Source organism: Mobula birostris, chromosome 1 (genome assembly GCF_030028105.1).
Source record: "Mobula birostris isolate sMobBir1 chromosome 1, sMobBir1.hap1, whole genome shotgun sequence".
NCBI lineage: Eukaryota > Metazoa > Chordata > Chondrichthyes > Myliobatiformes > Myliobatidae > Mobula > Mobula birostris.
The window spans coordinates 250,201,370-250,227,861 of record NC_092370.1 but is presented as its reverse complement, the minus strand read 5'-3'; the positions used below and the strand labels follow the sequence as shown (position 1 = coordinate 250,227,861).

Below are 26,492 nucleotides of genomic sequence, written 5' to 3'. Positions count from 1 at the left end.
AATTGACAATAAACTGGACTGGTCAGAGAACACTGGGCTGTCTACAAGAAGGGTCAGAGCCGTCTCTGTTTCCTGAGGAGACTGAGGTCCTTTAACATCTGCCAGACGATGCTGAGGATGTTCTACAAGTCTGTAGTGGCCAGTGCTATCATGTTTGCTGTTGTGTGCTGGGGCAGCAGGCTGAGGGTAGCAGACACCAACAGAATCAACAAACTCATTCGTAAGACCAGTGATGTTGTGGGGATGGAACTGGACTCTCTCACGGTGGTGTCTGAAAAGAGGATGCTGTCCAAGTTGCATGCCATCTTGAACAATGTCTCCCATCCACTACATAATGTACTGGTTGAGCACAGGAGTACATTCAGCCAGAGACTCATTCCACCGAGATGCAACACAGAGCGTCATAGGAAGTCATTCCTGCCTGTGACCATCAAACTTTACAACTCCTCCCTTGGAGGGTCAGAAACCCTGAGCCAATAGGCTGGTCCTGGACTTAGTTCATAATTTACTGGCATAATTTACATATTACTGTTTAACTATTTATGGTTTTATTACTATTTATTATCTATGGTGCAACTGTAATGAAAACCAATTTCCCCCGGGATCAATAAGGTATGACTATGACTATTTAATGAAGTCAGTAATGACTGCAGCATATTTACGCAGGTTTGAAGATGAATTTCTGAATACAGTCCAGTCCACTGATTCAAAGCAGTCCTGTTGGCGCTCCTGTGCTTCCCTTGTCCATATCTTCTTGGTCCTCACTACTAGTGTTGCAGTCTTCAGTCTCTGCCTATACTCAGGGAGTAGAAGTGCTGCCAGGTTATCAGACTTCCCGAAGTGAGGGCGTGGAATGGTACCGTAGGCATTCTTGATGGTGATGTAGCAATGGTCCAGTGTGTTGTTTCCTCTGGTATTGCAAGTGATCTGTTGATAGGGTCCACAAGTGAATTGTGTACTGCTGAATGACAATGAACTTCAACTTGAATTTGCTAGCAAATAAAAAGATAATTTGTACCTCTGCTCACTTGACACATTTTCCATTTTATCAGTTTGTTTTGGATATGAACTGTGCTTTTAATGGAATGTTACTTCCCGTGAACTGATGAAGCTCTCTTTATCATTCTCAATCGCCCAGTGGTACTTACATCCACAGTGATGAAGTGTTTTGAGAAGTTGGGATTGAAGCATATCAGCTTCTGTCTGAACAGTGACTTGGATCCACTCCAATTTGCCTACTGAAGTAACAGATCTACAGTAGATGCCATCTTGTTGGCTCTTTACTCAACCCTGGAACATCTGGACAGCTAAGATGCAGATATCAGTATGCTCTTTATCGATTACACTTAAACACTTAACACTATCATCCCCTCAAAACTAATCAGTGAACTCCAAGCCCTGGGTCTCAATACACCTTTGTGCAATCGGATCCTGGATTTCCTCACTCCAGATTGGCAAAAACATCTCCTCCATAATCTCCATCAGCACAGGAGCACCACAGGGATGTGTACTTAGCACCCTGCTCTACTCGCTTTACACCTATGGCTGTGTGGCTAAGTACAACTCCAACACCATATACAAGTTTGCTGATGATATCACTGTTATGGTGTGATGAATCAGCATACAGAAGGAACTTTGAGAACTTGGCTGAGTGGTGTAATAACAACAACCTCTCACTCAATGTCAACAAGCCTAAGGAAATGATTATAGACTTCAGGAGAAGTAAATTAGAGGTCCATAAGCCAGTAATCACCAGAGAATCAGAGGTGGATAGAGTAAGTAACTTTAAATTCCTGGGTGTCACTATCTCAGAGGATCTGTCCTGGACCTGTCATATAACTTTTATTGTGAAGAAAGCACGACAGTGCCTCTGTTTCCTCATGAGTCTGCGGAGATTAGGCATGTAATTGAAACCCTTGGCAAACTTCTATAGATGTGTGGTGGAAAGTTACTGCTCTATAAATTTGCTAAGTATGCCCACAGAAAATGAATCTCAGTGTTGTATGTAGTGACATGTGTGTACACTGATTATAAATTTTGTTTTGAACTTTGAACTTCATGGTTTTGGGCATCTCACCTTAGAATTTGACATTTCTGTCCGGTGTATTCTCAATCTGTAACTTTGAAGTGAAATTAGGAATGAATGGAAACTCTTCTGCTGTTTTCTACTTGTAGGTGGTTGGCATTGGCACTACTGGAGAAGTAGGAGAAGATTGACTTTATCATGTTTATCCTTTCTGCTACCTTGCAGTCGATTTTCACAATTTGATTGTTTTACAGCTGCAGCTTCTTTCTGCTTTGCACTTAAGAAGAAGGAAGCAGATAATTTAGACTTTCAAAAGTCATTTCATACAAGGTACAACAGCGCCTGTTTCACGTCAGGTGGTTGAAGAAGTTTGGTGTGGGTGCTCAAATCCTAAGAACTTTCTACAGGGACACAATTGAGAGCATCCTGACTGGCTGCATCACTGCCTGGTCTGGGAACTGTACCTCTCTCAGTCGCAGGACTCTGCAGGGAGTGGTGCAGACAACCCAGCGCATCTGTAGATGTGAACTTCCCACTATTCAGGACTTTTACAAAGACAGGTGTGTAAAAGGGGCCCGAAGGATCACTGGGGACCCGAGTCACCCAACCACAGACTGTTCTAGCTGCTACCATCCTGGAAACGGTATCACAGCATAAAAGCCAGGACCAACAGGCTCCAGGACAGCTTCTTCCACCAGGCCATCAGACTGATTAATTCATGCTGACACAACTGTATTTCTATGTTATATTGACTGTCCTGTTGTACATACTAATTATTATAAATTACCATAAATTGCACATTACACATTTAGACGGAGACATAACGTAAAGATTTTTTACTCCTCATGTATAGGAAGGATGTAAGTAGTAAAGTCAATTCAATTCCATAGATTCACCACCCTCTAGCCAAACTGTCTAGCTGTTAATGGTATTGCTATGAGACACCTGGGACCAAATGCCGGTTTGAACAAATGTGTAAACAGCATTCCTGACAAAAAGAGATGTGTCCTTTGCTTTGCTTTTCTCCTTCTCCCGTGGAGGGTCAGACACCCTGAGCCAATAGACTGGTCCTGGACTTATTTTCCATCTGGCATAGTTTGCATTTTGTTGTTTGATTGTTGGGGTTTTTGTATTGCTATATTTACGCTCTATTCTTGGTTGGTGCGGCTGTAACGAAACCAAATTTCCCTCGGGATTAATAAAGTATATCTATCTATCTATTCTGTCCTTGGATTCAAATTGTACAGTTATTTCAGTCTAAATCCATGAGCCCTAGTCACTACAGCTACATTAACGATTGTTTTTAATATTTATAATTACTTCTTTAATCTGTTATTCAAGCTTGAGTTCGTTTAATTGTCATTTAACCATACATGGATGTCCATAGATACAGCCAAACAAAACAGTGTTACTCCGGGGGCCAAGGTGCAAAAGTTTTACACAGCATGAAACATATATAGCACATATAATTACATTAGAAGTAAACATATAGTCACAAAAAAATAATAACATGGCCCAAGTCCCTGAACGTCATGTTCTGTAAATTGATAGAGTGTGGGATGTTTGACAGCAAGAACAAGCCCAAGGCAGTCCGATCATCATGCACTAGTGCAGCCAGAGCCGAATACGAACCAGCTTGTCTTCCACTGAGCGAACAATGGAGAGCATCACTGATGGGAGAAGCCAGCCCCATCCCAGCTTGGATGCCTGCCTCGCCATACTGCATCTGGCATCACCTATCACCTGCCCTGGGTGGCTGCAACAGGCGCCCTCCTACACCAGGGCCTGGTCTGTGCTACAATAGTTTGAATGCTCCTACTACTTGCCAAATTAGAATATCGCTATGAAGTTATTTTGCTGCTAAGCCAACAGAAGCATTGAAGTTTATTGTTTGAACATAGTACAAAATGAACACACAGCATTCTAGTCAGAATACCCTCTTGACCTTATTCCATTTGTCTCAATCTAAATGCTGCACATCACCTTATACATGAATAATTGCATTACCATTGATTAATGTTTTTATTGTGCAGAGTTTCTGTGATTATAGAATTACTTTAGTACATCAACCAAGTTAATAGCAATTAAAACACTTTACATTTTACAATATGAGATGACACTTACATAGGTTCATATGCTACGTGCAGAAGTTCCATGTTCTCAGGGATGGCAAGCATGCTGTTATGCATAAAGTAATTTGAGACACAGAAAGTCCTGATTGAAAATAACCCCTTCTATTCTTGACATGTACAGTGTAAATAAAGCAGATTATTATCATAAGCTCCTGACTCTCTTTGATTGACAGACAAATAATAACTTGCATTCTTATGACAGATTTTAACAGAGAAGCATTACCAATCAGATTGTGTCAACAAATCCCCTAAGGAGATGTGTGTGTGAACATTACTCCTGTTTCTATTTCTTGTGTGGGCACTTTGGTCTCATTCCTGCTGTGCCCAGTTAATGCCTGTGTATGTCGAGGGAAATTAGTAAAAGCAAAAACAGAAAACTTTTCCATTATGTCTCCTGATTGATGAGTAAGTCATAACAATTGGTTATGTGGTAACTACATAGAAGTCTGTTGCTGTATTTCTCATGGCATTTCAAAAACTAAGGATTCATCTGTTAGCAATCAATATCATTTTGCATGAAATTATAATTTGATTTTAATGCTAAATCACATTCTTTTGGGAAATGAAGCTGTGCAAGTGATTGAAGCGTCAGTGAGAGAGCACTTTTGGACTAGTGACCATAATTCATACTTTTAAAATAGTAATGAAAAAATATTCCACCAGATCAAGTTTTAAGTTTAATTGTCATTCAGCCATACACATGAATACAGCCAAACAAGACATTGTTCCTGAGGGGCCAAGGTGCAAAACACAGTTCTATCAGTCACACACAGTACAAGGTGGCTGTAAAACATACAGCCATAAAAATAATAATTAATATAGCCTGAGTCCCTGAGGTCATGGCCTGTAGATTAATAGTGCATGGAATGATTGTCCTGGAGCCAAGTTTCTGCAAGATCAAGCATGTATAGTAGTTCTTCATCGCGCATTGTGTAGCTGTAGATGATCATAATCCGACTTGTTTTCCTCTGAACAAACAATGGAGGGCAGTACTGAATGGAGGGGCCAACCTTTAACCCAGCCGCACTGCACCGCCTCTGATGTCTCCTCCCCTGGGGGGGGGTGGGGCTGCCACAGATAACCTTGCAGCATGAGGGCCTGTTCCACTCTACAACTGAGGCCAGGCAGCTCCCCCGCCATCGGCCCGCTAACGAGCCAATGGACTTACAGTATTCTACATTGCCACACATTGAAGTTCTAAATTGAGGGAAGGCTGATTTTGATGGTATTAGACAGGAACTTGCAAAGGTTGATTGGGAGACACTATCAGGAGGTAAAAAAGCAAGTTAGAGGCTTTTAAAAGTGAGATAGGGCAAGTACAGGGTTAACATGTTTGTGTTAAAGTTAAAGGCAAGGTTGGCAGAATTAGGGAACCCTTACTGATGAGAGGTATTAAGGCTCTGATCAGGAAAGGGAAGGAGCCATATGTCAAGTGGATCCTACCGGGAAGAAGTAAATCCCTTGAGGAAGGGAGTATACCATTAGGGAGTGCAAGTAAGAAGTATTAAGGGAAGTAAGGGGCCAGGAGATATCCTTGACAGATTAGTTTTACGGAGAATGTTAAGTAAGTCTATTGGTATATATAAGAGCAAAAGAGTAACTAGTGAGAAAATAGGTCCCCTTAAAGATTACATCAAAGTTGCTGGTGAATGCATCTCGGCCTGACGAAGCTGGCGAAGCGTCTCGGCCTGAAACGTCGACTGCACCTCTTCCTAGAGATGCTGCCTGGCCTGCTGTGTTCACCAGCAACTTTGATGTGTGTTGCTTGAATTTCCAGCATCTGCAGAATTCCTGTTGTTTGCCCCTTAAAGATTAGCTGTCATTTATGTGTGAGGCTACAGTAGATGTGTAAGGTTTTAAATTAATACTTCTCGTTTTTACTTAGGATGGAAAAGATCATGGTAGCTAGGTGATTGAGATAAAATGCAATAAAGGTTAACCAGAGTGATTCCTACGATGGGGGAATTATTCAGATTGGAAAAAATTAAGCAGACGGTCTGTGAACGAGAGGGTATGGCAGGGTAGATCTTTCCCCCACCCCCTGCAATTACTGTGTCTAGAACAAGTGGTTAAAATGAAGAGGTGCTCTTTCAAGAGTGAACTGAGAAGAAATTTCATAACCCAGAGCATAGGGCATCTTTGGAATGATCTAGTCACAAGGACTGGGGTAAATTCAAGACTGTGATTAATAGATTTTTGCATATTAGAATTACTGTTCCCACAACCTTTAGACTCACTTTTAAGGAATCTTCATCTCATATTCTCAATATTTATTGTTTATTTATTTATTATTATTATTGTTATTTTTATTATTCTCTTTTGTACGTGCAGTTTGTTGTCATTTGCATATTGGTTGTTTATCTGTCCCGTTGGGTGCAGTCTTTCATTGATTCTATTGTTTCCTGGATTTACTGAGTATGCCCACAGGAAAATGAATTTCAGGGTTTTATATGGTGTCAGATATGTACTTTGATAATTAATTTACTTTGAACTTTGTGTATAGAAAAGTGATGCTGAAGAATATTTCCTCTCATTTTTTATGTTCTGCTGTCTGTCTCATTCTGTTTGAAGGAGTAAGTTTAATTTTTTTTTTGCAGTTCCGGTCAAGAAGTTCAGCGAACCAGTGTGGTTGTTAATCTACCAAAGCTGATGCGACAGAATACTTCTGAGACTATTCGAAGAGTGGTGCCAAAAATTAGAGTAAGTTGCACTAGTAACAGAGTGACAAGTTTTGGACAATTGAAAATATTATATCAGTAAATGGCATCATACTAATTTCAATTACCTTGCAAGGCCATGGTAGCAATATTCAAATGTCTGGTCCCACCACTATCCTGTATCAGAAAAGATTATGCTACATACTGTAGTATTAACATTGTAAATATTACAATTTCCAGGAGGTCAAAGAATTCTGTGGGCTGACATAGAGTACTTAATGACAGAATGGAAAAACACAAATTGCTTTTCGATACATTTGCCTTTGAAAAGTTCATCTGCTTTATTCTCTGAATTGTTTTGTTTTTAGTGTCCAGACAAACCTCTCTCAGTCATCACCCCTTTATTCCTGCAAACAAGAGGAATTCTGCAGATGCTGGAAATTCAAGCAACACACATCAAAGTTGCTGGTGAACGCAGCAGGCCAGGCAGCATCTATAGGAAGAGGTACAGTTGACGTTTCAGGCTGAGACCCTTCGTCAGGACTAACTGAAGGAAGAGTTAGTAAGAGATTAGAAAGTGGAAGGGGGAGGGGGAGATCCAAAATGATGGGAGAAGACAGGAGGGAGAGGGTATCACCTGTCCAGCTCTTGGCTCCATCTCTCCCCCTCCTGTCTTCTCCCGTCATTTTGGATCTCCCCCTCCTCCTCCCACTTTCAAATCTCTTACTAGCTCTTCCTTCGGTTAGTCCTGATGAGGGGTCTCGGCCCGAAACATCGACTGTACCTCTTCCTAGAGATGCTGCCTGGCCTGCTGCGTTCACCAGCAACTTTGATGTGTGTTACCCCTTTATTCCTGCTGTGTTTTCAATATGAAAAATCTTACCTCACTTTACTCAGAGAATGTAGTGTTCTCTTGTACCTTGCAGTCACAATCGATGCTTGCGATATTAGTGTGGATGCTATTTGTGAGGTGCTGTAATATAACCATTTGTTACTCAATGTGTTCACTGCAGATGTGAGAGCTATACATAAAATCATAGCCAGTACTTGTTATTATCCTGTGGCAATGATTAATTGCCCCATATTTATGAGAATTTCAGAAATCAACAGTATATTTGGAATGCATACTATTTTAAAGTATGTTTACTGTAATGGATCAGAAAGTTTGTCAGTCAAGCTGCCTTCAGAGTCTTCTCCTTTGTGAAATCAAGAGCATATATTTTCTATAAATGTGACTGTTCAAATTGTTATAAGATCATAAGACATAGGAGCAGAATTAGGCCATTCAGCCCATTGAGTCTGTTCTGCAATTCCATCATGGCTGATTTATTATCCCTCTTAACTCCATCCTCCTATCTTCTCCCCAGTGGCTTTATTGTCCTGGCTAATCAACCTCCACTTTAAATAGACCCAAGGACTTGGTTTCCATAGCTATCTGTGGCAATGAATTCTAAAGATGCACCACCCTTTGCCTAAAGACATTCCTCCTCAATCTCTGTTCTAAATGGATATGGCCTCAAAATGTGACTGATCGTGTTGTTAAAACTGATCTTTTGTTTATATAATCCACTATATTTGTTTAAAAAATCATCCATTAAGCATATTATTCTGAATTTGATTGACACTAGTTACATTTATGCATGAGCAATTGCTTGGATTACATACTGCATCAAGTATTTATCAGGCATATTGCTAAGTGATTTAAATAATTCATTAATTCAGTTTACTAAACGTGCTTTCACTTTGAAAGTGGTAATTAATTAATTAATTAATCCCATTCCGTTACTCTTTCTCTATCTCTTCTCAACATTTTCTTTTTGAATAAATATCCAGTTTCAGGCATATTACTGTTAATATCTAAAAGTTTCGGGATGGTTTCTTTCTAGTCGTATCAGTTTCATAAGTAGATAGCTTTAAGTGCAAAGTACAGACAAGCAAATTCCTTTATTTCTAACCGAATATTTGAGGAAATGAATAATAATAACTTGACATTTTGAAATTGCATGAATCATATGGTAATTTCCAAAAATCAAATAAAAACCTGCAAGTACTGTAAATCTAAAATAAGAACAGAAAATTCTGGAAAAAAAGAGAAAATCTGCAGATGTTGGAAATCAAAGCAACACACACAAAATGCTGGAACAACTCAGCAGGTCAAGGACCATCTATGAAAATGCTGGAAAGGCTCAGCAGATAGAGCAAAACTGTGGAGAGAGTGATGGTTAATTTTGCATGTCCAGGAACTCTTCATCAAATGTAGGAAAGGGAGAAGACAATTAGTTTGTCTGTCTAGCTACCAAATCTGATGCGGATGTTGGTGACCATGGTTTTCCATATAGATCTATCCCTGGTTTTTTGGATGACTTCCATTTCCTCAATGTGTAGCCACCTGACTAGGCTATTGATGTACATAAGCCGAGGTCTTCCTCTAGGTTTGCTCCCCTCAATCTTTCCAGAGAGTATGAGTTTTTCTAGTTCATCTTTCCGTATGATGTGTCCTAGGAATCTGAGTTGTCTTTCTCTTGTTGTTGGTATGAGTGATCTAACTGCTTGGGCTCTTCTGAGAACTTCTTCATTTGATGTGTGTGTGGTCCATGATATTTTTAATATTCTCGTGTAGAACCATAATTCAGTTGCTTCTAGTCTCTTTTCCATTGCTGGGGAAATGGTCCAGCATTCACTTCCATAAGTCAGGATAGAATAAATGTAGCACTGCAGTATTCTGTTTTTAGTGTACGTGCTCATCTTTCTGTCTGTTAATATGGTCTTCATTTTTTGGAAAGCTTCGTTTGCCATTGCTATTCTGTATTTGATATCTGTGTCGCACCTGCCATCACTTATAACCATATAACATATAACCATATAACAATTACAGCATGGAAACAGGCCATCTTGGCCCTTCTACTCCGTGCCGAATGCTTACTCTCACCTAGTCCCACCGACCTGCACTCAGCCCATAACCCTCCATTCCTTTCTTGTCCATATAGCTATCCAATTTAACTTTAAATGACAACATCAAACCTGCCTCAACCACTTCTGCTGGAAGCTCATTCCACACAGCTACCACTCTCTGAGTAAAGAAGTTCCCCCTCATGTCACCCCTAAACTTTTGCCCTTTAACTCTCAACTCATGTCCTCTTGTTTGAATCTCCCCCACTCCCAATGGAAAAAGCCTATCCATGTCAACTCTACCTATACCCCTCATAATTTTAAGTCCCCCCCAACCTTCTATAATCTATCAAGTCCCCCCCAACCTTCTACAATCCAAAGAATAAAGACCCAACTTGTTCAACCTTTCTCTGTAGCTTAGGTGATGAAACCCAGGTAACATTCTAGTAAATCTTCTCTGTACTCTCTCTATTTTGCTGACATCTTTCCTGTAGTTTGGTGACCAGAACTGTACATAATACTCCAAATTTGGCCTTACCAATGCCTTGTACAATTTCAACATTACATCCCAACTCCTATACTCAATGCTCTGATTTATAAAGGCCAGCAACCAAAAGTTTTCTTCACCACCCTATCCACATGAGGTTCCACCTTCAGGGAACTATGCACCATTATTCCTAGATCCCTCTCTTCTACTGCATTCTTCAGTGCCCTACTATTTACCATGTATGTCCTATTTTGATTAGTCCTACCAAAATGTAGCACCTCACATTTATCAGCATTAAACTCCATCTGTCATCTTTCAGCCCACTCTTCTAATTGGCCTAAATCTCTCTGCAAGCTTTGAAAACGTACTTCATTATCCACAACTCCACCTATCTTAATATCATCTGCATACTTACTAATCCAATTTACCACCCCATCATCCAGATCATTAATGTATATGACAAACAACATTGGACCCAGTACAGATCCCTGAGGTACACCACTAGTCACTGGCCTCCAATCTGACAAACAGTTATCCACCACTACTCTCTGGCGTCTCCCATCCAGCCACTGCTGAATCCATTTTACTACTTCAATATTAATACCAAACGATTGAACCTCCCTAACTAACCTTCCATGTGGAACCTTGTCAAAGGCCTTACTGAAGTCCATATAGACAACATCCATCGCTTTACCCTTGTCAACTTTCCTAGTAAGCTCTTCAAAAAATTCAATAACATTTGTCAAACATGACCTTCCACGCACAAATCCATGTTGACTGTTCCTAATCAGGCCCTGTCTATCCAGATGATTATGTATACCATCTCTAAGGATACTTTCCATCAATTTACCCACCACTGACGTCAAACTCACAGGCCGATAATTGCTAGGTTTACTCTTAGAACTCTTTTTAAACAATGGAACCACATGAGCAATACGCCAATTCTCTGGCACCATCCCCGTTTCTGATGACATTTGAAATATTTCTGTCAGAGCCCCTGCTATTTCCACACCAACTTCCTTGAAGGTCTTAGGGAATATCCTGTCAGGACCCGGAGACTTATCCACTTTTATATTCCTTAAGAGCGCCAGTACTTCCTCTTCTTTAATCATCATAGTTTCTATAACTTCCCTACCTGTTTCCCTTACCTTACACAATTCAATATCCTTCTCCTTAGTGAATACTGAAGAAAAGAAATTGTTCAGAATCTCCCCCATCTCTTTTGGCTCTACACATAGCTGTCTACTCTGATTCTCTAAGGGACCAATTTTATCCCTCACTATCCTTTTGCTATTAATATACTGTAGAAACCCTTTGGATTTATTTTCACCTTACTTGCCAAAGCAGCCTCATATCTTCTTTTAGCTTTTCTAATTTCTTTCTTAAGATTCTTTTTACATTCCTTATATTTCTCGAACACCTCATTTACCCTAAGCTGCCTATATTTATTGTAGATATCTCTCTTTTTCCAAACCAAGTTTCCAATATCCCCTGAAAACCATAGCTCTCTCAAACTTTTAACCTTTCCTTTCAACCTAACAGGAACATAATGATTCTGTACCCTCAAAATTTCACCTTTAAATGACCTCCATTTCTCTATTACAGCCTTCCCATAGAACAAATTGTCCCAATCCACTCCTTCTAAATCCTTCCACAGCTCCTTAAAGTTAGCCTTTCTCCAATCAAAAATCTCAACCCTCAGTCTAGACCTATCCTTTTCCATAATTATATTGAAACTAATGGTATGTGATCACTGGACCCAAAGTGCTCCCCAACACATACCTCCGTCACCTGACCTATCTCATTCCCTAACAGGAGATCCAACACTGCCCCTTCTCTAGTTGGTACCTCTATGTATTGCTGCAAAAAACTATCTTGCACACATTTTACAAACTCCAAACCATCCAGCCCTTTCACAGTATGGGCTTCCCAGTCTATGTGTGGAAAATTAAAATCTTCCACAATCACAACCTTGTGCTTACTACAAATATCTGCTATCTCCTTACAAATTTGCTCCTCCAATTCTCACTCCCCATTTGCTGGTCTATAATACACCCCTATAAGTGCTACTACACCTTTCCCATTTCTCAATTCCACCCAAATAGCCTCCCTAGACGAGCCCTCTAATCTATCCTGCCAGAGCACCACTGTAATATTTTCTCTGACAATCAGTGCAACACCTCACCCTCTTGTCCCTCTGATTCTATCACACCTGAAGCAATGAAATCCAGGAATATTTAGTTGCGAATCATACCCCTCCTGTAACCATGTTTCACTAATAGCTACCACATCGTACTTCCAGGTATCAATCCATGCTTTAAGCTCATCCACCTTTCTTATAATGCTCCTAGCATTAAAATGAATGCATTTAAGAACTTTTCCACCTCTTACTCTCTGTTTACCACTAACGGTGCAAACAACTTTACTATTTTCTTTTTCTTCCTTCTCCCACACATCTGTTCCTACACTCTGGTTCCCCTCCCCCCCGTATCTAGTTTAAATCCACTGGAGCCTCTCTAGCAAACCGACCTGCAAGAATATTTGTCCCCCTTCAGTTCAGATGTAGACCGCCCCGCTGGAACAAGTCCCACCTTCCCTGGAAAACTGCCCAATTATCTATAAATCTGAAGCCCTCCCTCCTGCACCATGTCTTCAGCCATATGTTGATCTGCGCTATCTTACTATTTCTAAACCCACCTGCACATGGCACTTGTAGGAATCCTGAGATTGCTATCCTCGAGGCCCTGTCCTTTAACTTGACGCCTAGTTCCCTAAACTCACCTTACAGGACCTCCTCACTCTTCCTACCCACGTCATTTGTCCCTACATGGACCACAACATCTGGCTGCTCACCCTCCCTCTTGAGAATACTGAGAACTCGATCCAAGGTATCGCGGACCTTGGCTCCAGGGAGGCAACAGACCATCCGGGATTCTCAATCTCTTCCACAGAACCTCTTATCTGTCCCCCTAACTATCGAATGCCCTATCATTACTGCTGTCCTCTTTTCCCTCCTTCCCTTCAGAGCTGAGGGTCCCAGAGACACAACCACTGCAACTTGTCCCTGGTAGGACACCCCCTTCAACAGTATCCAAAACGATGTATTTATTATTGGTGGAACGGCCACAGGGGTGCTCTGCTCATTCTGTCTATTCCCCTTCCCTCTCCTGGCAGTCACCCAGCTACCTGTCTCCTGACTCTTAGGGGTGACTATCTCCCTGGAACTCCTGTTTATTTCTGCCTCTGCCTCCCGAATGATCCGAAGTTCATCCAGCTCCAGCTCCAGTTCCCTAACTTGGTTTGTCAGGAGCTGCAGCTGGATGCACCTTTTGCAGGTGTAGTCATCAGGGATGATTGTGCTCGCCCTGGCTTCCCACATACTGCAAACGGAGCACTCGACCGCCCTAACTGCTGCCTCCATTTCCTACTCCTAAGGTAATTAGATTTATTAATGGAACTTACACCGCCTTACCTCACTTGTTATTAGGCTGCCAAGGTATCTGAATTTGTTGACTTGTTTGATGTTTGTATTTCCGATCTTGATCACACATTGTGGGATGTTTGTCTTTCTGAAGATGACCGTACTTTCTGTCTTCTTGCTGTTGATTGAGAGGCCTCTGTGATTACTTTCTGCTGCCACTAGAGTGAGTAGTTCTTGAAGTTTTGTTTCTGAGTCAACTATTAGTACGATGTATTCAGCATAGCTGATGTTATTTATATAATGGCCTCCAATTGTGAATCCTTTGATGTCTTTGATATTTCTCAAGATATTTTCACTATACAGGTTGAATAAGTCTGGTGAAAAGACACAACCTTGCCTGACTCCTCTCGTGATATTCACATACTCACTCACTTCTCCTATTCTGATCGATGCTGTCTGGTCCCAGTATAAGTTTCTTAAGAAACGTATATCTTTCCCATCTATGTCAAGATATTGAAGCATTTCCAGAAGATCTTGGTGTCTGACAGTGTCAAAAGCTTTTGTATAGTCAATGAAACATAGGTAGATGTCTTTTTGTACCTGGATAGCTCGTTCACAGATCATCCATAGCATGAAAATTACATTTCTAGTTCCAGTGTTTTCCACAAAACAGCATTGTTCTTTACTGATTTCTGGTTTTATACAGCGTCCTGCTTTCATCGTGATTACTCTGAGAATAATTTTTGCCACGTGGCTCATCAGGCTTATTGTACGATGTAACTCACATTCTGTTGCTCCCTCTTTCTTTGGAAGTGTGATGAACACTGATTTACTTAAATCATCAGGTATCTCCCCATGATCATAGATTTCATTTGCTGTTTCTATTATTTTCTCTTTTCTGAAATCTTCTAAGGCCGGTATCATTTCAACAGCGATGTTGTCTGGATCAGTTGCTCTGTTATGTTTTGTTTTATTTATGGGCTAGGTCCTTCAAGATTTTTTTGATGTTCAGGTTTTCTCCTCTTTGGTCTTCAAAAAGTTCTTTTACATATTCTGTAAAATCTGTTTAGGATTTCCTCTTTGCTCATAATTAAGTTGCCGTATTTTGCCTTGATGCATCCACTTGCTGAGCAAGGTAATTTCCCCATTAGTTCTTTAATCTTACCTTGCATCAACTTTGTTCCAGGGTTATGGGTTTGTAGCATTTCTATCTCTGAGCATTTCTCATTTAGCCATCTGTCTTTAGCTTCTCTGCATTTTCCTCCTGGGTATGAGGATAAACTACATCCGGCTCTGGAGCATTTGCTTTGGGTGACAATCTCCATCAGCACAGGAGCACAGCAGGGATGTGTACTTAGCCCCCTGCTCTACTTGCTTTACATCAATGACTGTGTGTCTAAGTACAGCTCCAACACCATATACAAGTTTGCTGATGACACAACTGTTGGCTTTATCAAACAGGGTGATGAATCAGCATACAGGAGGGAGATTGAAAACTAGGTTGAGAGGTGTAGTAACAACAGACTCGCTCTCAATGTCAATAAGACCGAGGAACTGATTGTAGACTTCAGGAGAGACAAACCAGAGGTCCATGAGCCAGTAATCATCAGAGGGTCAGAGATGGAGCAGGTCGGTAACTTTACATTCCTGGGGTCACTATCTCAGAGGACCTGTCCTGGTCCCATCATATAAATATTATTGCGATGAAAGCACGACAGTACCTCTACTTCCTCAGGAGTTTGCGGAGGTTTGGCATGTCATCGAAAACCTTGGCAAACTTCTATAGATGTATGGTGGAAAGTCTGCATTACAGCCTGGTATTGGAACATCAATGCCTTTGAGTGGAAAATCCTACAAAAGGTAGTGGATTCAGCCCAGTGCAATATGGGTAAACTTCTCCCAAACATTGAGCACATCTACAGGAAATGTTGCTGTAGAAAGGTCCTCAAAGATCCTCACCTCCCAGGCAATGTTATTTTCTTGCTGCTGCCATTAGGTAGAAGGTACAAATACCCCAGGACTTGCACCACCAGGTTCAAAAACAGTTACAAGCCTTCAACCATCAGGCTCTTGAACAAAAGCGACCTTGAATACTTACTTAAGGATGCAAACATGAGGAAATCTGCAAATGCTGGAATTTCAAGCAATACACATAAAAATTGCTGGTGAACGCAGCAGGCCAGGCAGCATCTATAGGAAGAGGTACAGTCAACGTTTTGGGCTCTGTCATATTGTTATTTCATGCTTCTTATTTACACAGTTTGTTTACAGTTTATAGCTCTTGATGTTTACAGTTTACACTTATTGTTCTATAGATTAGCGAGGTATGCCTGCAGAAAAAGAATCTCTGGATTGTATGTGGTGACATATATGTACTCTGATAATAAATTTTACTTTGAACTTTGAACTGGAGGCCGATGAGAGGCAGATTTCGAACCAAAGCTGCATAATATGGAAGCAAAACTGGCAATTTATTCATCAGGATCACTCTGTTCAGCACTGGCATCCTAATGCAAATGGAAGGTGGAGTTCTTGTGCTTCTCTTGCATAACCGCTTCTGTATCTCTCATGGATGCTGTTACGAGTTTTTTGAGTTACATCAGGTAAGCATCCGAGCCCCTCAAAGACTTCAAAGTACTCTTTCATGAGTATTGGATGATCATCTTTGATCTGTGAAGCCACTACAAAGACTCTTTTCACCAGGCTGAACTTTTCACATGGACGCAGACCTAATATTGGCTGTACTTGCTTTTCTACAATCATTCACTGTGTCTTTAGGTGCTGCCCCTTGTGCTTGAAGGTCACCACTATACAGCCCCCTTTTACTGGAACATTCTCTCCAGTATAGCCTGTCACCTTTAACTGCACTGGGTAAATCTTGCTCTTTACTTTGAGAGTCTTGTAATCCTCTATGGATAACAAATTCATCTGGGCTCTGGTGTCAAGCTTCAATAGAATTACTGTCTCATTCTCAGTCTCTGGAATAATCCATTTTGTTTTACCAGCTCCAGAAGTCTGTAGAGAATCCACACAGACTTCCTCAATTTCTTCACCAACAGTGTGCACCTTTCTCTTGGTAGCTGTAGCTTTGCAGCACTTTGCAAAATGATTCTTCTCCCAAATTATTGCAGGACATGACTTTGGAATGTGATTACCTCCACATTTGCTGCATTTGCTGTTTGAGCCTATCTCTTTGCTTTGCAAATCTCTTTGATTTGGGAAATGATTTGTGCACAGTTCTTCTGTTTTACAGGATACACTGTTGTGTCTGTCCTGTGTAGCTCCTTAGCTTGTGCTCGTGTGGTCTCTTCTGCCCTACACATGTCCATAACCTTTTCCAGTGTCAAAACATTTTCATGGAGCAATTTTTCTCTGAGCCCATTATCTGGGTTTCCATGAACTACTCTGTCTCTTACTAGTGAGTCTCTCAAACCTCCAAACTCACAGGACTTACTCAATGTGTGAGCCTCAGCTAAGTATTGGTCAAAGCTAACACCTTGTTTCTGATCCCAGGAAAAGAAATTATGTATTTACTTGGGACAGACTACTCCTCAAATTTTGTCATCTGTGTCCAATGTAAAAACTGTTTCATCAATTTGAAGGCTGTTATAGATGTCCAAAGCATCTTCGCCAATTACAGAAAAATAGACTTTTCCAATTTTTCATCAACAGCCTCCCTTGCTCTGCCAGCCACTAAATATGTATTGAATTGCTGTTTGAAGTGTTTCTAGTTATCAGTTAGATTGGTGGTAAACTACATAGGTGTGGGAGGACTTAGGTTATCCATGATGGGAATTCTTGTCCTCTCACCAGAATTTCTTGGTGGATTCGGTGACTGCTGAACTTTGGTAACATATGTTGTTTTGCCTCGCTGGCCAGCTTTTCCCGTCATTATTATCATCAGTTGCAGACAGTATTCATTTACTGTCAATGTTTAGGCCTTACACTGACTTCTGGCACCATGTTATGTTTAATGAAACCAAACTTGGCACAGGTATTGCTAGAACTTTTAATTACTCAACAGTGTTCAACACTAAGCACGTGCAACCCGCTCACCATTGAAGCTTCTGGTTCTGGGTGAATCACTTGCATTGCCCACTAGGAACTAAAGTTCTTTTATTATGCAAGTACATAATAACTGAGGTGGATCTCCATTTAATTTCTGTCCTCACCTTAAACCTGTGCCCTCTGGTTCTTGACATCCCTACCTTGGGAAAAAGATTCTGATTACCTATCCTATCCATGTCCTTTATAATTTTATAAATCTCCATTAAGTCAGCTCTCTGAATGGGTTGGTGGAAAAGGAATTTGTTATTCTTGCCATCATAGGAATAGGCAAAGTATAAAAGTTGGGATGTCATGTTGCATTGGTACAAAATATTGGTTAGACTGCACTTGGGATAATGTGTGCACTTCCTGCCACCATATTGCAGGAAAAAAGTGATAACACAGGAGAGAACTCAGGATAGATCAACCAGGTTCTGCCGGGAATGTAGGGTTGTAGGTATAAGGAGAGATTAGACAGGTTGGGCTTATTGTCTCTGGAACATAAGAGAAAGAGGGAATACCTTATGAAGATTTACAAAATTCTAGATTCAAGATTGTTTAATGTAATTTCCCGTACACAAGTTTAAGGAGAACAAAATAATTGTTACTCCTGATTCAATGCAGCACAAAAAATACAAAAGATAAAGCACACAACAATAGTAATAATAAATACACAATAAATATAAATACATAGGATAGCTTATATATAAATAGATTGATTGTGTGTCCATAAAATGACACTGGGTTGTACATAAGGTGACTGACAGGAAATAATAAAGGTGGAGTTAGTGCGTGGAGAGGTTGATCTGCCTTATTGCTTCAGCAAAATAACTGTTTTTGAGTCTGGTTTTCCTCGTGTGGATGCTACACAGCTTCCTCCCTGATGTGAGTGGGACAAACACTCCATGAGCTGGGTGTGTGGGATCCTTCATGATGCTACTAGACCTTTTCCAGCATCTTTCTGTATATATGTCCATGGGGGGGATGGGGAGGGTAGTTTTGTAGAGTCTTCCTGTCTGCCACAGTGTAATTTTGCACCAAGCAGTGATGCAGCTTGTTAGGATGCTCCCTGCTGTGCAACTGTAGAATAAGGTGAGTATAGATGTGCAAAGTCCAGCTCTCTTGAGCCTCCTCAGAAAACCAAAGTGTTGGTGAGCTTCCTTAGCTATGTAGGATGTGCTTTGGGACCATGAGAAGTTGTGCGAGATGTGCACTCCCAGGAATTTGAAACTGCTTGTCGTTTCCACTGCTGTGTCCCTGACGTAAAGGGGGTGGGGTGTGAAAAGGAGGAATTAGGAAGGACATAGGCAGTTTCGGTAGTCAGTAGTAACTTTTTCCCAAGGCTGGGGAGTTGAGAACCAGACAGCCGAGGTTAAAGGTGAAGGTGGATCTAAGGGGTACGTTTTTCACATATATCTGTAACGAGTATCTAGAGGATGTGTAGAGGCTGATACAAATACAGTGTGTAAAAGGTGTTTGGAGTAGTATGTGGATAGGAAAGGCATAGGGGTATACAGAGCAAATGGGATTAACACAGATAGGCATCAGGTGAACCATAAATCCCATTCCTGTGCTCTCCATTTCTAAGTTGATATTGACCTGCAAAGTGCTCAGATGGAAGGTGAGATGTTGTTTCTCAACTTGTGCTATGTCTTGTTTGAACATTGCAGGAGGCCACAGGGGAGAGATCAGACTGTGAGTGGGATATTGAATGATAGCAGCAGGCAACAGGCAACCAGCAGCTCTGGGTCACTCTTGTGGATAGAATGCAGCCTCTCCACTGAACTGCTGCCCAATTTGCATTTAGTTTCTCGTTGCCCATTGTAGAGAGAGCCAAATAGTGAACGTTGAATACAGTGCACTAGATTAAAGAAGGTGCCCTGCTACCTAAACTAGCTTGTTTTCTCCCTTCTTGTTCAATCTCTTCCTACCTATGTTGGTGACACTTCTCACGCTCTTAGACTTTTCGATGATTTTAAGTGCCCTGGCCCCCACCGCTTTATTTTCACCATGGATGTCCAGTCCCTATATACTTCCATCCCCCATCGGGAAGGTCCCAAAGCTCTCGGCTTCTTTTTGGATTCCAGACCTAACCAGTTCCCCTCTACTACCACTCTGCTCTGTCTAGCGGAATTAGTCCTTACTCTTAATAATTTCTCCTTTGGCTCCTCCCACTTCCTCCAAACTAAAGGTGTATCTATGGACACCCGTATGGGTCCTAGCTATGCCTGCCTTTTTGTTGGCTTTGTGGAACAATCTATGTTCCAAACCTATTCTGGTATCTGTCCCCCACTTTTCCTTCGCTACATCGACGACTGTATTGGCACTGCTTCCCGCACGCATGCTGAGCTTGTTGACTTCATTAACTTTGCCTCCAACTTTCACCCTGCCCTCAAGTTTACCTGGTCCATTTCCAACACTTCCCTCCCCTTTCTAGATCTTTCTGTCTCTATCTCTGGAGACAGCTTATCTACTGATGTCTACTATAAGCCTACTGACTCTCACAGCTATCTGGACTATTCCTCTTCTCACCCTGTCTCTTGCAAAAACGCCATCCCCTTCTCGCAATTCCTCCGTCTCTGCCGCATCTGCTCTCAGGATGAAGCTTTTCATTCTAGGACGAGGGAGATGTCTTCCTTTTTTAAAGAAAGGGGCTTCCCTTCCTCCACCATCAACTCTGCTCTCAAATGCATTTCCCCCATTTCACGCACATCTGCTCTCACTTCATCCTCCCGCCACCCCACTAGGAATAGGGTTCCCCTTGTCCTCACCTACCATCCCACCAGCCTCCGGGTCCAACATATTATTCTCAGTAAATTCCGCCACCTCCAACGGGATCCCACAACTAAGCACATCTTTCCCTCCCCCACCTCCCCCCCGCTTTCTGCAGGGATCGCTCCCTACGCGACTGCCTTGTCCATTCGTTCCCCCTCCATCCCTCCCCACCGATCTCCCTCCTGGCACTTATCCTTGTAATCAGAACAAGTGCTACACATGCGCTTACACTTCCTCTCTTACAACCATTCAGGGCCCCAGACAATCCTTCCAGGTGAGGCGACACTTCACCTGTGAGTCGGCTGGGGTGATATACTGCGTCCGGTGCTCCCGATGTGGCCTTTTATGTATTGGCGAGACCAGACGCAGACTGGGAGATCGTTTCGCTGAACACCTACGCTCTGTCCGCCAGAGAAAGCAGGATCTCCCAGTGGCCACACATTTTAATTCCATGTCCCATTCCCATTCTGATATGTCTATCCATGGCCTCCTCTACTGTAAAGATGAAGCTACACTCAGGTTGGAGGAACAACACCTTATATTCCGTCTGGGTAGCCTCCAACCTGATGGCATGAACATTGACTTCTCAAACTTCCACTAATGCCCTGCCTCCTCCTCGTACCTCATCTGTTACTTATTTATTTATATACTCACATTCTTTCTCTCTCTCTCTCCTTTCTCTCCCTCTGTCCCTCTCACTATACTCCTTACCCATCCTCTGGGCTTCCCCCTCCCCCTTTTCTTTCTCCCTAGGCCTCCTGTCCCATGGTCCCCTCATATCCCTTTTGCCAATCAACTGTTCAGCTCTTGGCTTCATCCCTCCCCCTCCTGTCTTCTCCTATCATTTTGGATCTCCCCCTCCTCCTCCCACTTTCAAATCTCTTACTAGCTCTTCCTTTGGTTAGTTCTGATGAAGGGTCTCGGCCCGAAACGTCGACTGTACCTCTTCCTAGAGATGCTGCCTGGCCTGCTGCGTTCACCAGCAACTTTGATGTCTGTTGCTTGAATTTCCAGCATCTGCAGAATTCCTCGTGTTTGCGTTGTTTTCTCCCTTTCTCAGCACTAACAAAGAGTCCTGGACTTGAAACATAAACTGCTTGGTTTTAAGAACATAAGAACATAAGAAATAGGAGCAGGAGTTGGCCATCTGGCCCAGTGAGCCTGCTTCACCATTCAATAAGTTCATGGCTGATCTGGCCATCTCCACCTCTCTGCCTTTTCCCCATAACCCTTAATTCCCTTACTATGCAAAAATCTATCCAACCTTGTCTTAAATATATTTACTGAGGTAGCCTCCACTGCTTCATTGGGCAGAGAATTCCACAGATTCAACACTTTCTGGGAAAAGCAGCTCCTCATCTCCATCCTAAATCAACTCCCCTGAATCTTGAGGCTATGTACCCTAGTTCTAGTCAACTACCAGTGGAAACAACTTTCCTGCCTCTATCTTATCTATTCCTTTCGTAATTTTATATGTTTCTATAAGATCTCCTCTCGTTCTTCTGAATTGCAGCTAGTACAGTCCCTCATAGTCTAACCCTCTCATTCTGGAATCAACCTGGTGAACCTCCTCTGCACTGCCTGCAAAGCCAGTATATACTCCTCAGGTAAGAAGAACCTGAGCTGCACGCAGTGCTCCAGGGGCAGCCTCACCAGTACCTTTTACAGTTGCAGCATAACCTCCCTGCTCTTAAATTCAATCCCTCTAGCAATGAATGTCAACATTCCATTTGCCTTCTTGATAGTCTGCTGTACCTGCAAACCAACCTTGTGTGATTCATGCACAAGCACTCCCAAGTCCCACGACATAGCATCATGCTGCAATTTTTTACCATTAAAATAATAATTCACTTTTCCTTCCAAAGTGGATGACCTCGCATTTACCAACATTGTACTCCATATGTCAGACCCTTGCCCACTCACTTAACCTATCTATATCTCTCTGAAGACTCCTCGTATCTTCTACACAATTTCCTTTTCTGCTCAATTTAGTATCATCAGCAAACTTAGATACACTACACTCGGTCTCCTCTTCCAGATCGTTAATGTATTTCGTGAACAGTTGTGGGCCCAGCACTGACCACTGTGACACACCACTCACCACTGATTGCCAACCAGAGTAACACCAATGTATTCCAACTCTCTGGTTTCTGTTAGTTAACCAACCTCTATCCATGCTAATACATCATCCCCAACTCTACGGGTGCTATTTGACCTACTGAATGTTTCTGGCATTTTCTATTCTGTAGTTACTGTTGTTCGGAGTATATGAAATACACAATATAAATGAAGAACTTTTAATCCCCCTGTATTTTGTTAAATGCTTCAAGGAATCATGTAAAGGTTTCATACCCATTCTTATTTCCGATAAAATGTGAATTTTTTAACTCTGTACTTATTGGTACTGTCAACAACTGAACGGATTGGGGATAAAAATCAAATATTTACCTAACAAGGAATCAATACATTATCTGCAGTGAAATTACCAAAAGAGTGTCATGAGACACAAAATGCTGGAGGAACTCAGCAGTCCAGGCAGCATCTATGCAAAAGAGTATAGTCAACACTTTGGGCTGAGACCCTTCAGCAGGACAGCCCTGATGAAGGGTCTCAGCCCGAAACATCGACTATACTCTTTTCCATACACTATATTCTTTTCCATGCCTGACCTGCTGAGTTCCTCTAGCATTTTGTGTGTGTTGCTTGGATTTCCAACGTCTGCAGATTTTCTCTTTAAGAGTGTCTTGAGAATTATGTGTTTAAATGGAATGTATACCAATGTATGTGATATTTTTGTAATGTACATTGAAAAAGAATCCTACTTAATTCAATTAAGAAGCAAAAGTTTCAGTTACCTGCAGCTGAGACAATTACAGGTATAGTGACATTGTTTTGTTATTGTAGTTATGTATTTGAAATGTGTAAAGGCCTATAATTTTTATTAAATCAGAAATATGTTTATTTCAACAAAAGCATTGTTAAAATATTAACCACTGATTAGTGTCAGTTATTAATATTAACAGTTAACCCACAATGATATTATTATTTATAATTTACAGAAATTCAGTGTGCACCAGTGGAGGGACCTTGATGAACATTAGGTCAATGTAGAACAGACTAATGCACATTGGGATTAAAAAAGAAGCAGTGTTGGAGCTTTTGACAGATATTAGTATCAGAGGATTGGAGGATGACAAATATTGTACCTTTGTTCAAGAAGGGTAGTAGGGATAATCCTGGGAATTTTAGAGCAGTGAGTCTTACAGTATATCAATAGCTGGTAGACTAATGGAGATGATTCTTAGGGACAGGATTAATAAGTATTTGGAGAGGCAAAGTAATTACAAGGCATGTTTAATAATCTCAGCATAGTTTTATGAGGGACAGGTCATGCCTGACGAGCCTGATAGACTTTTTCGAAGAAAAAATAACAAATTGATGAAGGTAGAATGGTAGATATAATGTACAGTGTCTATAAAAAGTATTTACCCACTTTGGAAGTTTTCAGGTTTTATTGTTTTACAACATTGAATCACAGTGGATTTAATTTGGCTTTTTTGACACTGATCAACAGAAGAAGTCTGTTTTTACAAATTACAAATTTACAACTTTTTACGAATCTTTATTAATTACAAATGTAAAACACAAAATAATTGATTGCATAAGAATTCACCCCCTTCATATCAGTATTTAGTTTATGTACCTCTGGCAGCAATTACAGCCTTGATTTTGAGTGGATAGATCTCTATCAGCTTTGCATATCTGGACACTTCTATTTTTCTCTATTCTTCTTTACTAAACTGCTCAACCTCTGTCAGATTGCATGGGGATCATGAGTGAACAGCGCTTTTCAAGTCTGAATTCTCAATTGGATTGAGGTCTGGACTCTGACTTGGCCACTCCAGGACATTAACTTTGTTGTTTTTAAGCCATTCCTGTGTAGCTTTGGCTTTATGCTTGGTGTCATTGTCTTGCTGGAAGACAAATCTTCTCCCAAGTTGCAGTTCTCCTGCAGACTGCATCAGGCTTTCCTCCAGGATTTCCCTGTATTTTGCTATGTTCATTTTACCTTCTACCTTCACAAGCTTTCCAGGGCCTGCTGCAGTGAAACATCCCCACAGCATGATGGAGCCACCACTATGCTTCATGATAGGGGTGGGGTGTTTTTGATGATGTGCGGTGTTTGGTTTATGCCAAACATACTGATGGCTAAAAAGCTCAAATTTGGTTTCATCAGACCATAGAACCTTCTTCCAGCTGAATTCAGAGTATCTCACATGCCTTCTGGCCGAGATTTCATGTGAGTTTTTTTTTCAATAGTGGGTTTCTCTTTGCCACTCTCCCATAAAACTTGACTGGTGAAGCACCTGGACAACAGTTGTTTGTGAAGCCACTCCCACCTCAGCCACTGAAGCTTGTAACTCTTCCAGAGATGTCATAGGTCTCTTCCCTTGGTGGCTTCCCACACTAGTCACTTCTTGCATGGCCACTCAGTTTTTGTGGATGTCCTGCTCCAAGCAGGGTTACAGTCATGTTCTTTCCATTTCTCGATGACTGAATTAACTGTACTCCAAGAGATTTTCAGTGACTTGGAAATTTTCTTGTATCTATCTCCCCTGATTTGTGCTTTTCAAAACTTTTTCCTGGAGTTGCTTGGAGTCTTCTTTTGGCTTCATGATGTAGTTTTTGCCAGGGTGCTGACTCACCAGCTGTTGGACCTTCCAGATACAGCTGTATTTTTACTACAGTTAATTGAAACACCTTGACTGCACGCAGGTCTTCAAAAATAGATCTCCATTTAACTAATTATGTGACTTCTAAAACCAATTGGTTTGGTGTGTCATATTAAGGAGGGGCGGTGAATTCTTAGGCAATCAATTATTTTGTGTTTTATATTTGTAATTAATTTAGATCACTTTATAGAGATCTGTTTTCACTTTGACACGATAGTCTTTTTCTGTTGATCAGTGTTGAATGGTGGAGAAGACTCGATGGGCCAAACTGCCTACTTCTGCTTCCATATCTTATGATCTTAATTTCAAACAAGCCCAATTAATCCACTGTGATACAATGTTGTAAAACAATAAAATATGAAGACTTCCAAGGGGGGTGAATTCTTTTCATAGGCACTGGTATATGAATTTTAGTACAACATTTAACAAGGTTCCTTTGGAAGGCTGTTCCGGAAAGAAATGAGGCATGAGATCCATGGAAGCCTGACAGCATGGAGTCAAAATTGGCCAGTCCACAGAAGGCAGAGGGTGATAGTAAATGGAACATATTGTGCCTGGAGATTGTTGATTGGTGAATCTGTTCTGGTACCACTGCTGTTTGTGATTTTTATAAATGACTTGGATGAGAAAATGGAAGGATGGGCAGACGGTGGTGTTGGGGATAGTGTAGAATGTTGTTGGACAGAGACAGATGTATTACAAGATTAATGGTAGAATTTTTTGCAGTGTGGATGAACAAAAGGACCTTGGGTATGAAGTCTGTAGATCTCAAGAAGTTGCTGCAAAAGTTGATAAGGTGTTAAGAAGGTGTATGGTGTATTGTCCTTCATTAGTTTGAGGGATAAGTTAAAGATTCACAAGGTAATGTTGCAGCTTTACCCTGAACAGACCACACAGAGCATTGTGTTCAATTCTGGTTGCTTCATTGTAGGAGGGCTGTGGAATCATAAGAGAGGTTGCAAAGGAGATTTATCCAGATGCTGCCTGGATTAGAGAGGATAGGATGAGCAAGACAGAGTTCTTCTCTTTGGGGCAAAGGAGAGTGAGAGGCCAATTGATAGAGGTCTATACAATGATAAGAGGCACAGAGAGTTGACAGTCAGTGCCTTTTCCCAGGGTGGCAATGGCTAATAGTAGATGATATCCTTTTAAGGTGAGTGGAGCAAGGTTTAGGGGAGATGTCAAAGGTAGGTTTTTTAACACACAATATTAAACGTTAGGAATGCACTGTCCGAGGTAGTGGTAGAAGCAGATACATTAAGAACAGTTCGGGACTCTTCGATAGCATATAAATGAAAGAAAAGTGGAGGGCTATGGGTAATATA

General features: G+C 41.3%; 1 protein-coding gene across 3 annotated transcripts in view; it reads left to right on the top strand.

Annotated features, from left to right (window-relative positions):
- Positions 1-26,492, top strand: part of ppp4r4 (protein phosphatase 4, regulatory subunit 4) — a 267,838-nt gene that overhangs the window by 104,448 nt on the left and 136,898 nt on the right. For all 3 annotated transcript variants that reach the window (XM_072274558.1, XM_072274552.1, XM_072274564.1), the window contains exon 3: positions 6,756-6,858. In XM_072274558.1, coding sequence (XP_072130659.1) covers positions 6,756-6,858 — 103 coding nt within the window. The remainder of the gene's footprint in view (positions 1-6,755; positions 6,859-26,492) is intronic.